Source organism: Podarcis tiliguerta (assembly GCF_965153285.1).
Source record: "Podarcis tiliguerta genome assembly, chromosome: 1".
NCBI lineage: Eukaryota > Metazoa > Chordata > Lepidosauria > Squamata > Lacertidae > Podarcis > Podarcis tiliguerta.
This window is the reverse complement of record NC_139534.1, coordinates 106,900,744-106,915,374: the sequence shown is the minus strand read 5'-3', so window position 1 is coordinate 106,915,374 and position 14,631 is coordinate 106,900,744. Positions and strand designations below refer to the sequence as shown.

The 14,631-nt window shown below is 39.7% G+C and overlaps 1 protein-coding gene across 28 annotated transcripts in view; it reads right to left on the bottom strand.

Moving 5' to 3' along the window:
* The window catches only part of NRXN3 (neurexin 3), a 1,187,696-nt gene that overhangs the window by 773,817 nt on the left and 399,248 nt on the right, over positions 1 to 14,631 (bottom strand). For 26 of the 28 annotated variants that reach the window (XR_014512831.1, XR_014512832.1, XR_014512833.1 and 23 more), the window contains one exon: positions 10,171 to 10,197. The exons of the other annotated variants lie outside the window; for them this stretch is intronic. Coding sequence is in view for 23 of the 26 variants with exons in the window: in XM_083447320.1 (XP_083303446.1) it covers positions 10,171 to 10,197 (27 nt within the window). In the remaining 3 variants the exon portion in view is untranslated. The remainder of the gene's footprint in view (positions 1 to 10,170; positions 10,198 to 14,631) is intronic. 28 annotated transcript variants of the gene reach the window in all.

Here is a 14,631-nt window from a genome sequence, read left to right as displayed (position 1 = left end):
AAGTTTCTGGGTTATTGTTTTAAAAGGCTAAATGCTACTTCTACTACTATTTAATTTAGACACCACTTACATGCCAAAATGGTTTCTAAGCGTTTTGCAACTATAAACCCAACACATAATTAAAATCCACGATAACAGTTCCATTGGGGTATTAAAACTCCCTTAATTAAAATATACATTACAATAAATTATTGAAAAGCGTAACAATAAAAACATTTTTAAAAACAGTAAAAGCAGTAAAATCAGGAGTGGATTGGGTTTAGCTGGACCTCTCAGGCACACTATTTCAGAACATTACCCTTTCTGAAACAACCCAAAGTAATTTGAGCCTCATCTCTAACTCGTTCTTTGCTACCTTGTTAAAGATTTGGAAGATATGGATGGAGGTCTTAGCACCTAAAGTATCTCCACTGATTCCTTTTCTACACCATCTATTATTCTGCACTGGGGCTAAATTCCAACAGAATACATACTGGGAATCTAAAGGACTTTATTGATCATTTTGATCATGGCTGCCCCCTGGAACTGGTTGACCTTTATGACAAACTGGACTCACTGGAACTTAAATGGTTTCAGTTTTTCCAAATTCAAATATTATCTGTAAAACACACATTCATAAAAAGGGAACTGTGATATTCTTAACCGCATTCAAGATTTTATGTGTTAAATCTTTGGGTATCTTAAAAGGTGTAATCTCCATGCTGTGTAAACTATTTACTGCTCATCCACAGGAACACCGATAAGCCTTAGAGAGGTTTGGAGCAGGACTTAAAAATCCCGATAACAGAGAATGTGTGGAACAGTATACGGAATAAGTCTCATACTTTGGGAAGCTATGCTGAAATTGTATTTTACACCTAACAATTGTATTTTACACCAGCTAAGTTATACAATATCAACATTTTTTACCTGTCAATTGCTGAAGGGGGTTGCAAAGGTTGGAGAGATATTATTTCCAGATGTGGTGGGAATGCCCAGTTGGCCAAGTGTTCTGGGTAATAATATTTCAGAAAGTCTCTGCTATACAGCAACAACTTATTCCTATAGATCCTGTACAAGCTTTATTGTCAATATTTCCTGACACAATGAAAAACACTTTCTAGAAACATCTACTCATTTTCGTATGGAAGTTGCTCAGCACTACAATCTGGGAATTAACTATGATGGCTAAATTGACAGAGCACAACAGACAGGCTAGCAGAGTCAAAATGAAAAAGCTTTCTCCATTTCCTGGTACCCCTTCATTGTTTAAATTATTTAAATTACTTCCTCTGATTTTACAAAGGCCCTTGCAGTCAGATATAATTCCTAAGTACTTTTGGTCACTGGTTTGATAACAACATAACCTATGATTGCTTTATTTTACCTCACATTATGCATTCTTTCTCAAGTGTGAGAGTTTACAATTTTGGATGTCACATCTGTAACCAAGTACTGAGAAATTTAATTAATTTACAGACAATAAAAATAGAACGTTCAGGGAACGTCTCCCTTCTTTGGTGCAATGCCAGAACTGATGAGGTCTCTCATATTTCAGTGGGGAGGAATTATTACTGGAAGTAATAAGTTCCTAAAATTATCACTCATCAAGGTTCAGCTGCCTCCCCAGAATCTCAAAAAATCAAACCTCAGTGATGAAGTATATTGTAAACAATATATAGTAAAGGTAAAGGGACCCCTGACCGTTAGGTCTAGTCGTGGACGACTCTGGGGTCGCAGTGCTCATCTCACTTTACTGGCCGAGGATGCTGGCATACAGCTTCTGGGTCATGTGGCCAGCATGACTAAGCCGCTTCTGGCGAACCAGAGCAGCGCACGGAAACGCTGTTTACCTTCCCACCAGAGCAGTACCTATTTATCTACTTGCACTTGACGTGCTTTCGAACTGCTAGGTTGGCAGGAGCTGGGACCGAACAATGGGAGCTCATCCCGTCACAGGGATTCAAACCGCCAACCTTCTGATCGGCAAGCCCTAGGCTCTGTGGTTTAGACCACAGCGCCGCCCGCGTCCCAAAACAATATATAACCTAATGTTAAAACCTTTGGGCAGCGTTCAACTACCACATCCCATCAGCAAAAGTATTTTTCCTTGCGCAGTGGGACTTTCCTCCTCTCCTATGCTCACCCTGCACCCTGTCCAAATCTGTTCCTGGGGGTTGGGAAAACCCCTAAAACAAATTTAGAGGGTGAACAAGGGGTGGGGGAGACAGAGACTACTCAGTTGTACAAAGAGGAATCCTCACACTGACAAAATGAGATACTTAGCACTACACTGGAATCCACCCATTATGTCTTTCTAGTTCATCTTTTATGAGAATCAATATGTTTTTGGCTTTTAAACAGGTGAATCCTGTTGGATTCTTAACAAAATCCCATCTAGTCCAGCATTCTGCTCTCACAGTAGCCACACAGATGCTGTGGGGAAGCCCACAAACAGAATATGAGTGCAACAAGTCTCCTGTTCATCTCTGCCAATGTTACTGGAAGTAGTATCTAGGCATTGTGACTGGAAGCCATTGCACTGCATGAAGAAGGAATTTATTTTATCTATCTTGACGGCTGGTAACCTGGCAGAACAGAAAGAAGGGATGGTAGCTTAATGGCCATGGTGGCACCCTCTCTTCCAACCACAGGTTTGCTCAATTGGGAGGTAAATTTCCATAAAGAAAGCTGGGACACAATTTTGGTGGATGAGGCTTCCCGCCATTGTAGCTATCCTTCTAGAACTTGGCAGGTTTCTTGCCTAGGGGCACCTCCCCAATGTATGCTATTTTCATTTTTTTTAAATATTCAGTGAAACAATAGCAAGGATAAATTAATCATTAAAAAGTCACCAAACTATAAATGGTTTTCTTTCAAGATTACTGTGGTTGACATTTGGCAGTATTCACCATTTCAGAAGGAGAATGGCATGCACTCAAATTTCCTACAATTCTACCAAATAAATTATGAGGGGGGGAGGTACAGATGGTTCCTTCTTTTTTTTTAAGGAACACGCACACACACCAATTCACAGTGCCCAGCAAGGGGAGAAGGCTACACATATTTGTCTGGGATTTGACAGGCTTTATGCACTAAAGATTTGCTCTTCTTACACCTGTAAATTACATTCACTACTATAAGAAAGGTGGTGAGGTGGTTATAGCTATAGGCTTATTTCCTCATGGTAGTCAATGGGAAGTCAATGCAACATTTCTGTTTTTTTCTGAATTGGGATTCTGATTTTTACCCAAAGCTGCTGACTTAGCTTTATTAGGAAAAGAAGAAGTTGAAATCTCGCTGCTACCCCAAAGAGGGCATCTCCACACTCCAAGAATGACTCTGGGAACTAAGTGATATTCCCACTGGGGCAATTAGTCTCAAATTAGAAGGGTATGTCACTGTGCTGACAAAAGCACTCTAGTTAGTGTTTAAACTACTGCTGCAGCTCTCGTTGTTGTTCTGCAGTTTATGGAACTTCTCTCTGCAGAGAAGTATGGGTGGCTTCAATGCTGCGGCCAACTTTTCCCAATTGAAATATATTATTTTAGAGAGCTGCTTTAGAATTAATCGTTTTTGTATTGTGCTGAAATTGCTATTGCTGTTTGTTTATTTGATATACATTTTCAAAATAATAATGATTTTTGTACTGCTCCTATTGTTAGTTCTGAATTGCATTAGGTTTTTTTGATAATGCAAGATGCCTTGAGTGGGCCATGCTCCAAAAGCACAACTTATAAAACATTTTGCAACATACTAGCTGTCCCTCACAAAGACTGCATCAACTAAAGTTAACGTCAGTCTAACGTAAGAGAGAGAGGTTTGAAGAAATTACCCCAGGCAGCTTATCTGAAATAAATATTGGTTATGGGTGTGAATTTTTAAGGTTGCCATGTAGAAAAACATCCCCAAAAATGTCCATTTGCCATTATTTAACACAACTTAGAAATGCAAACAGTAGTTGATGGCCAGTGAATCACTAATTAGCAGAGAAAAACATTGAAGAGTGGAATCAACTATTCTCACAGAAACTGCAATTTATCTTCTCATCCCACCGACTCCTCTCTAGCTTTGCTGGGGAAAATCAAAGAACTGGATGGCCATTTCCAATAAATACTGACATCAGTTGCTTCCGATTGACATTTTTTGGTCATCAGCAACTGGTTCTGCCTCTGTGTCTACATGTAGAGTGGCTGAAGACAAACAACTCAAGAGGCTCACTCTGAAAAGTTGCTAAGGGGGTCTAGACTGCATGCAGCCTGGAATACAGTAGAAAGGAGGCAGCTTGAGTTGATCTTCCCAAATGGGCCTGATAGCACACCAGAGGAAGCTCTGCGCTGCTCCTGCCTTCTTTTGTAGACATTCTATTTTCCATGCTGTCACTGACAGGTAGCAAAGCATACCCACCTTGTCTTGCAACACTCTGAGACTGAAGCTACCAATTCTGTATCTTCTCAGTGCTTTGGGCCATCTGTTTCTCCAAAGAAGGTATGTGCTGGTGGCCTGGAATGCTTAGCCTACAATCCTAAGCATGCCTACTCTAAGTCCTGCTGAATTAAGTGGGGCCAACTCCCAGGTCAGTGGAGTTAGGATTGCAAGCTTATTCCAAAACCACTCCACGAGTCAAGTATGTCAGCAGAACCATCTAAACCCTGTCACCCTTCCTGGTGTGTCCTGCTAAAAGGCCTTCAGAAATTACTGAGGGAAGCAATGGCATTGATACATGGTGTGGTGGGAAGGAAGGAGGGGTGAAGAAACAAACTTCCAGGCCCCAGGCCTCTCTGATTCCTAAAACAGGTCAATTGGAACCAATGGGAAAATGTCACCTAAGCAACAGCAGCCACCTGGAGAAGCAACGGGCATGAGAAATTAATAGCTGCTCACAATGCTTCTTAGCTAATATTCCTACCCCATTTACTTGAAACATGGACACTCATGAATAATGCTCTTAAGCATGTCAAGCCCAAATAAAATTAAGGCATTTCTCACCTTCAGAAAGCCCTCTCTACCAACTCCCCCTGAAATGCCTCCCATAAAACTTCCCCTGCCCCCACTATTTTGATTTGGGGTAGCTCAGTTTGCAAAGCCAAATTCTGCATGATGTCACTGGGATTTTGTCCATCACTAATAACTTACTTGTAGGTAATTCAGGTTTGATAAATAGAATAATAGTGCATCTGAGTTGGTTATATATTCAGGTTTTACTTTTCAAGAATCAGCCAAAGACGTGGTCCTTTATTAAAGAAACCTTGGCTATCCCAGAGTTATTTGCATTATGTTGGCAGTCAAGATCCTCTATATTTACATAAAGTAAATAGGCTTCTAAAGAGAGCTTAGTGTAATTTACTGTATAGTTTACAGAGAATAGGGTTTGTGGTCTACCCCTCTTGTTTCGCGTCTGGGAATGATGCCCAGAGTGCTGTCAAAATCAAACTCAAGCATCAACGATGTGTCGTCAATTGTATGCTACTCAGAAGTGAGCCTTTGACATGAAAAAGAAGGTTATCATTTTGTAATAGGAATATCGATATCGATTTCTTTAAACTCATTGATCAATCGTATTTCTACATAAAGCTGGAGAAAGGTTGGGCTGGACAGAGAAATGCCACACTATCTGTCATAAATGCATTGGCAAGAACCAATTGGAGAGGCCACAGGAGATTTGTGTTCCATGTCTACTTCACATGACAAATAATTTAGAAGGTACTTCCTTTCATAGAGGGAGGCTCTGCTAATACAGAAAGATGTCAGCATGCTAACAGGTTCTTAATAGGCAATTAAAGGCAGGCCTATGCTTATAGTAAGTGCCTCTTGTGGTACCAGTTAATTAGCATGATAAAATCCTCATTTTGTTTCATGCTTCCTGATGGTTCTTTCGTTTGTATTCATGAGAGAAAAGGCATGGTAATTTACCCCTGTGAATGCTAGCGATAATTAAAAATGCAGAAAGTGATTTGACCCTTATCCACAATAAGGCTCAGGTGCAACAAAACCCATAGGAAGAAGAGGAGCTACTGCACCTTAATGAACTACAGACAGTTTAACATCACAGCCAACAACAGTGAAGTACTCATGGCTGGTGCAGGAAGAACAACTCGACAGTTTTTATTAGGCCTTTTCTGACCTTCCATAATATGAACATGGCAGGGGGCATTGCATTGCATGTTGAAACTACATTCTCTCACAATTGATCATATATATATATATATATATATATATATATAGTCATATTAAAGTCCTCATTTAATTATATGCAAGTATCTGTAAGCAAATCCTAATGGGCTTTCTTCTTGTTTATTTTCCCCATGAAAAAACTGGTGAGGATGTGCAAAAACGGAGCACTAAATGCGCATGTGCAGACACTCTTAACCATTTCACAATTCCAAATTGGCCCTGGGTTGCCATTCCTTTTTTCTTCTTACTTACACACTCTTAGTGCACGTGTTTACTGAATCCACAGTGTATGAAAAGGGGTAAAAATCAAACTACCACCCACGGCGTACTTAAATAAGCTTAATATATAAATAAGTCATTTCCTTTTTATCAAAAAACCTATTTGTAGATTATTATCAATACGCACATCCAAACATAGCATAATAAATAGAAGCGCTTTTGGAGAAGTTCACAGTGCAATCCAATGCATGTCTACTCAGAAGCAAATATTATTGAGTTTAATTAAACTTCCTTCCAGGTAAGGGGGTACAGCTGGCTTCACCAACTAAGTGCACTTCCGGTGTTTTGGACCACAACTTCCATCAGTGTGGGCTGGAGCTGTATTCCAAAAAATCTGGAGAGAACCCAGCTGGCAATGGCTGTTGTATAGGATTGCAACCATATACTGCAATCCAATACACACTTACCTTGGGAGTAAGTCCCAGTGAACTTAAACAGCAATTACTGAGCTGAGTGATTAGCCAAGCACAGGAGTGCACCTTTTGCTAATCATTGCCCTGCAACCAATAAAGCTAATAATGTTCGCTTTATTCCTTTAAAATTCTCATATTACAGAAACAACCTGAGGTTTTATACCATGACAGTACAGTATTCAAGTACGTGTTTTGTTACCAGTTTTCTACAACTCTGGGTGTGTGTTTTTTGCATGTTTGTGACACTCTCTTTGATTGTCTTAATAATTTAAAAATTGATTTCCTCCCCTCCTCAGTATAAAACTGCCCACTTCTAGTTCATGCTGACTACTTCACAGTGAAAGGGGAGGAGGATGAAGAAAAGTGAAACATATGTGGAGGAGAAAGTGAGAATGGCAATTTCAGGGAACATGAACAAACCACCAATCAACAAGATGAAACACTGTGCGTGTGTTTTCTGCATTCCTTCAACACATTAACAGAATAAGAAAAATGATAGCTAGAGCCTTACCTGTTGGACATGCAATGGAGCTCTCACAGCCAGTACACTTGGTAGACAGAGATGGAGAATATTCAACTTCCTCATGAGTGCTATCCTTTGAGTATGACTCTGTTTGCTCTTAATAACACAGACCAAGTGCTCCTTGTTTAGTTAATAGAAGTGACTGCATGATCTGATATTTTAGTAGCCATTTGCCCAAAGTTCTTTGCCAGAAAGGCCCATAATGTCCTTCAGTAGAAACCAATTATTGACAGTCTAATCCTAACTTCGCTCCTCCCCCCCACCATGTAGAAAAGTAGGGGGGGGGAATTGTCAAATCTATAATTTGATTCAGGTTTTATTTGAAGCCCAATCTATCAAATCTGTCCTTTCTTGGGGGGGATTGCAAACCAAAATACAGATATCCTTTGAAATTCACACTTATTTGAATTTTGCTATGCAGTTTGCCAACCAAATAATGGTACAAAAATGCATCTGCTGGGGAAAGATGTGCATAAAAACGAACATTTTGGTGAAATTAAATCAATGGGCAAATGCTTGCAAAAATGAATGCATTTGTCACAACTGCATATGAACTGTGTTTATTAGGAAAAAAATCACACTAAAATGCTGATGGATTTTCATGTATTGGGAAAATGAGAAACTGAGAGAACTGAAATAGACAGATTATTCCCTCCCTGATCAAAATCATAATGATCTATGTTCCCAGCTACGTGTAACCAACAAAGCTCTCCAAGATTACTCCAAAATGTGCACATCAGTGCAAAAAAATAAAAATAAAATAAAAACCTGCATCTTTGGCTATTTTCTCCTCACATTTCTATATATTTTTTTTTAAAGGTAGGGGAAAAGAAAGAAAATGAATATATGCACAGGGGTAATCCCTGGGGTTCTGTAGCTAGCATAGAGTTCTCAAACTATCAGTACTTTCCACACCTTTGTCCTCCTTCATTTAATTATGCTTCTGTTGAATAATGGAAAGAAGCAGTTGGACTAGGCCATCCCAGTTGGGAACAAGTATGTTTAGGGTTCTGAATAGCTAGATCCTATGAGTGGTAGCATTCTTATTTTTATTCTTATTATAAAGTATATGAGTGGATATTTTAAAATTATTATTATTATTCATAAAAACCCAGTCCAAACTTGTTTATAAAGTGTGTTTGTGTGTGTGTGTGTGTAAGAATATTTGAAGGGGAAATGTAGTAAAATAATAAATATGTAAAAGCCCATGTAATTAAGCATTCATGAAAGCAAAATTACTTAATCGAATGCTGGTGCTCAGGAGGAAACTTGCACAAAAAACATTTGATAACAATGAATATTTTTCCAGTTGGAGAAAAAATTCTGATAGTCTCTCCATAGATTCCCTGTTTCTCTCCTTGACCTTTTCCTATTAAGTGACAGAGATGCTGGGGTTTCTTTGGGAGGGAAGAAAGCTTTGTTTCCTACTCTTAGCAGTCCTTGTTACACACTAACAGAATCATGGCAGCTGGGGATCTAACTGAAACATTTTCCGTGAATGGTCAAGTAGGATGGGATGACAGTTCCTCACATGACACGCTTTCAAGCACAGTGTAAGGAGTCATGGAGAGGACATGGACCTTCTTAGATGCATAGGCTGCAAACCATTTAATGCCAACTTCAACCAACTGAGCTTTCTCCTTGGGGGGAAAAGTCAAGGTGAAGCTACTAGGTATACCAAGAGCTATGAAGGTGCTGCCACTGCATATTTTTCTTACTCTTATTCTGACCTCACGTAAGAGGCACAGGAACAGGAGGAATCCCCATATCCACTGTCAAGAAGATGTGTGAAGGGGAACAAGGAAGCATTGCTCTATGCATCCTAACTAAGTATTCATGTTTCTGTTGCAAACAAAAAATCAAGCATCTGTCATAACAAAACAGCAGGTCTGGAAAACTTCGTGATTTTTGCAGTTTTAATTTATCCAGAGAAAGTACTAGGTTTGGGGTGTTCGGGGCTATTGCTTTGGGGAACTGAGAGTTGCTCTAAGCATCAGCATTGCTTGCCTAGGGGGTTCCTTGCTAATTGTCTGTGCCTTTGTAAATAAACAAGATGCTGCAACAGGCCTGAAAAGCTCCCCTGGACCTTCTTGCTCAGGCTTGCCCAACCGGATGCCCTCCTGAGGTTGTTGGACTACAACTCCCATCATCTCTGACCATTGCTCATGCTGGCTGGGGCTGATGGAAGCTATTGTTTAGCAACATTGTGAGGGCATCTGGTTGGGGAAGGCTCACTATTCAGGAGAGGCATAAAAATCAAGATGGTAGGATGATCAATCTGAGTATATATAAACTCCTCCCCATTCAAGAACATAATTTGTTCTTTAATCTAATGTATAACCTCGCTTAAAGAATGGATACCAATGAAATATCAGACAATGCAGTCACAGTTGTGGCCCAAACTACTTCTTTATTTATTGTCACAATAAAACAAATTTGTTGTAGTGGAGAAGTGCATACAGTACCTGTTATTAAAACTGCCTCTAAGGATATTTTCCCATGAAAGCGGAAAGCTACTGAAATACATTTTCAGTTCTTCCCATTCCCTGGATGCTCGTCTGTGAAGCTGGGAAATATAACATTTCATTTGCCCCTGGAGAAATCTTTCACACATATTACATTCATATATAGAGCCATCTCAAATCCTCCCCAAGCTTCAAAATCTACAAAATCCCAAAGCATTTTCTTAAAGCGAACTGAAAAGAAGAAACAGTTTCTAAAATAGCAATGGAAAGAATGTTAATTTCTTTTAAATATATATTTAGAGAGAGAGAACAAAATGAAACTTGAGGGGAAACTTACTGGCGTTACAGTTTATCCTGATACAGTCTAGATGGGGAAAAATAAATGAAAGATGAAATTGCATCCTTCAAGGTAACAGCTGCAGACATCCAAAAACAATCAGTCCACCCTTCCGGGGACAGACACACGCAAAGAGATGTGGCCATTTTATATTTATATACATTCTGTACAAACTTAGGAATGGCTGCATAGCTACAGTATATTCTACAGAAATATCAGAACCATGTATCTAACCAGAACTGTGTGTATGTCTCTGTGCATATGAGTGTATGTATGTGCAAAAGAAAAGAAAAAAGAACAGAACAGAAAAAGAGAGAGAGAGAGAGAAAGAAAAATATATACTATATACCACTATGTGGCAAGTCGGGAAAAAAGTGCATTGAATATTATCTAGTGATTCTAATCAGTAACTGCTAATTAAAAATAGCTGGTATGTCACTTAGGAACATATATTCTCCTTCAAAATGCCAATCTTTCCCCCATTACATATAAATAAATATATATATTAAAAACCTTCTAGGATTCTTTTAAGAAGGGCAACCTTTACACTGCTTTTTTTGAATTACCCATGTGTCACTGCATAAATACAACACCTACCCGACAGTATACCTAGAGTTCTGGCTTGGAAAAATCTGCTGGTGCAATACTTAACCCTTTCCACCACTGATAAGAACAGGTCTGTTCCCTTTGCAATAACCCAAAATTCTTTGGGAGAAAAAAAAATGCGTGTCATCACTGTTCTCCAAGATGAGGAAAGGGTTAACATACTGCCCCTTGTTCCCTATCATAAAATGGCCACTTGCAAACAGCTAACCGCACGAACGCCCAGCCCAGATTTCAGTTCAGTTTGGAGGATTGGGGTATTTTTTTATTTGGGGTGGGGGGCAGTTGCTACAAAGACAGCCAGCCAGCCAGTTCTTCAGAGCCCTGTCTCACCTTTCTGTCTGAATGTTAGGACTGAATGATGCACCTACAACATTCAGGAAGAAGGTGAAATAGGCAGTGCAGAGGCAGGTCTGGTCATCTTTGCCAACTCTATATGCTTCACTCAGATGTTTCAGATAGTACAAATGGATAAAAACAAAGAAAGAAAAAGAACCAAGGTAATCCTGAAAACATGTTTTGCTTTTGGTAAAGTATCCCAAAGGCTATGTACACATGAGCAGCTTAAACTGCAGCTAGGTCACTCTTTTTCTGAATTCAAATTGAAGCTGTTTTTGCGGGGAATGCGTTAAAATGTAGACTATATTAATAAAAAAACAGGATGCAGGACAGATAGTGAATTTGACTGGAGGGCTCTTAATTCTTAAGGTCACGAGCCACTGTTTACAGTCCCAGCAATCCAGAATATATTGTGTTATGTGTGGTATGTATATATAATGTTGGATAGCCAGAAACTTGGACAGTGGAGGATGCTGTATGTTTCAAGAATGCATGAAATAGAGTGGATGGTGCTACTTACTCTGTGCTTAGGGGAACAACTTAATACCCAATGAAAAGGACAGTCCTTCATATTAATGAGAAAAAAAATGTATTTTTTATTTTGGAAAAAGGTGAGAGGAAAAGATGACAAGGAATCTGAGTGATCAGGAATAAACCAATCAGGAGCAGTGAAGCTGTAGAGAGTCTGTTTCCCAGCAGATCTTCTCGTAAGAAAATATGGGTTTGGTTTCGTGCGATTAGGTTTGTCATGTGTCGTCAACCGCAACAGAAAAGTGGGAGCAAACAGTCCTTGAGCATTTGGTACGATCACCACACAGAGGTGGCTATATCCCTTTTGCAGATGTGTGCTGGTGGCGTGAGATATCAACATAGATAAAAGCTGCTTCTATAAACAAAAATCTTCCCAAAGCTGAGGGAGAGGAGGAGGATGGGAAGGGGAGAGAGAGAGAGAGATTATCTCTGAGCTCAAATGCTTGTGCTTGGACATCCAGCTAAATAAAACTTTAGTGCGGTAAGAATGAATTTGGGAAAGCCTTAGGCTTGTATACACAGTTTAGCAGTTTAACATCTGAATCCTAACTGTTGTTAATCTCAACTATGGTTAGTTAAAACTATTCAACTATGGTTTGTTAAAACAATTCAGGTTCAGAAACCATAGTTTGAAGCTGACCGGTTTCAAATAAACCATAATTAACCACATTTTGCTAGGTTTGGACAAGATGAGAAGCTAGGGTTGATCTAAAATTGAAGCGGAAACTTCCAAACTCTTCTTCATGCCTGTGCAGGAAGTGGGGGCAGGGAGAATACAACACCCTGAGGCCACCTTTGTTTTCATCATGCTAAACTATGGTTTAACATGATGTCTGAACTAAGCCAATGTTATGGTTATTAAAAATGGGTTTTAAACTGGAGTAAAAAGAATAGGCTGATAACACATTAATTCCATTTAAGGAACTTGTTTGAAGTTGCAGAAACTGCTTAGGATTCCCTCACCAACTGTTCTGTTATTATCAGCCTTTTCCTACCTCTTTTGGGTATTATGAACAGATTTACTTTGTTTAAGTCTGACATTCTGTCCCTAGCTGTCATTCCTGATTGTCTGCAAAATGGAGCAAGCGCTACTTTCCCTTCCATCCTTTGGGATTCTCTGGTCATTCTTCATTGCAATTTCCATTGTTTGCTCTGACTTATAAAACATCTCTGTTAGGTTTATACAACTGAGATTATACCTATCAAGGTGTGCTATTAGCAAAAGTGACAGTGCAGAGGGAGGTGGCAGCATACACAAATTAAGAGATGGATGTCAGCAAAAATTTTGATATTACAAATGTTATCAATTCTATTATAATTTTTATAATAAGTAGCCACATAAGACTTCCTTCGGGGAAATGAAGGAACATACATCATAGTGCTTCAGCAGAGAAGATAGCTGGCCCATGAATCAATCAACCTTGGAGATATATATATGAAAGACACATAAATGAATGGCTGTCAAATCCAAGGTGTCACTAGTATTGCTCAAAAGGATGATGCTTAGCACAGTGTGAGATTGGGAGGTGGAGATGACTGACCACACTTCCCCGAAGGAGTCTGAGTCAAGACAAGCTGGCCATAGGTCCTGCCCCATGGCAGAAGCTTGACCGCAGTCCAGCAGGAGGGAAAGTATGGGAGGAGGGATGGAGAAGTTGAATGATCTTAAAACATGGGCCTGTGGCACTACTGCAGTGCCAGCCAACCAAACCAGAATGCTGAATATGAAGGTGGCTGTTTCTTCACGAGCGGCCATTCCTCATTCTCTCAGCACATGCTTTAACCTGCAGGGTTAATTCTGGGGCATGTGGCTCACTGAAGTCTCTCTCTTTCTCTCCTCCCCTCCTTCTTCACCTCCTCCCTCCCTCCCTCCTCCTTTCTCAACAGAGAAGTGACATCTCTCATATTTGGTTATCTACTCTTTACAAAGTCAAGGGTCCAATATGTTGTGAGGTGTGTTGTTAAGACAGAATGCTGCCCAAAGCTCCCATTTTGGGAAAGTCTAACTACTCCTTAAGTAAGCAGCATATAGCTACAAGAGACTCTCTTCCCCCCTCTCCTCCAAATCAACCTAAACCTTCCTCTCTGTTTTTGTTTTTGCTCAAAGGTGTGGTGCAGGTGAGAAGGATATGCCAGCCCCTGCAGGCTGCTCTGTACACTCTGTTCGAAGGGCTGTTTGCTGTGCGGGCCGCAGGCTTCAGGCCTTTGAAGGGTTGAATACCATCTTTTGATATACCATGACGGATGGGGTGTAAAGAAGCTTTTACGACTTGGATACACAGCATAAAGAGATCACAGAAAAGACCTTAATAAACAGACAACCTTTTAAGAGAAACCAAATGGAATAAAAATGTGAGGGGGGGGGGGAGCAAGCACAAGAATATTTTATACCATTCAAAACAGTTTTTGCCAATATGTATTTATGGCACATCAGATTATTCATATTCCAGCTATGTGATTTCCAGATTGTTTTTTTTTACTTACTTTTAGTTTTTGACCGTCTGTTAATTATGAGAAGGCTACATCTATGATGTTGAACCTGTTGTGGCTCTTCAGATTTTGCTGGACTTCTAACTCCCGTCCATCCCAGCCAGTATGGCCAATGGTGTGGGATTATAGGAGCTGTAGTTCAAAGGCATCCTGACTCAAAAACCTCTCAGAACTCTCTACATCATAATTACATCATAATGGTCCAAAGAACTATAATCCAAAGTATTGGTGTTTGAACTACCTGAGATAGTAAACTCTGTTCTTTTTTAGAAAGTCTAATATTTTATTTGTGTCTTCAAATCTATTGTATTTTTGGCTATTTATTATGGAGGAGTATTTGTTTCAGAACCCAATTGATATCTGAAACCTTTGCAGATCTTCACTACTGCATAATTGAGCTAATGCTCTGGAAGTCACCTTCAGAGCCCTGCTAGACTGAAGCTCCTTTTCTGCAGCAAAGCTAGAGTGATGCTGCAGTTATAGCAGGTAAGAAAGTTT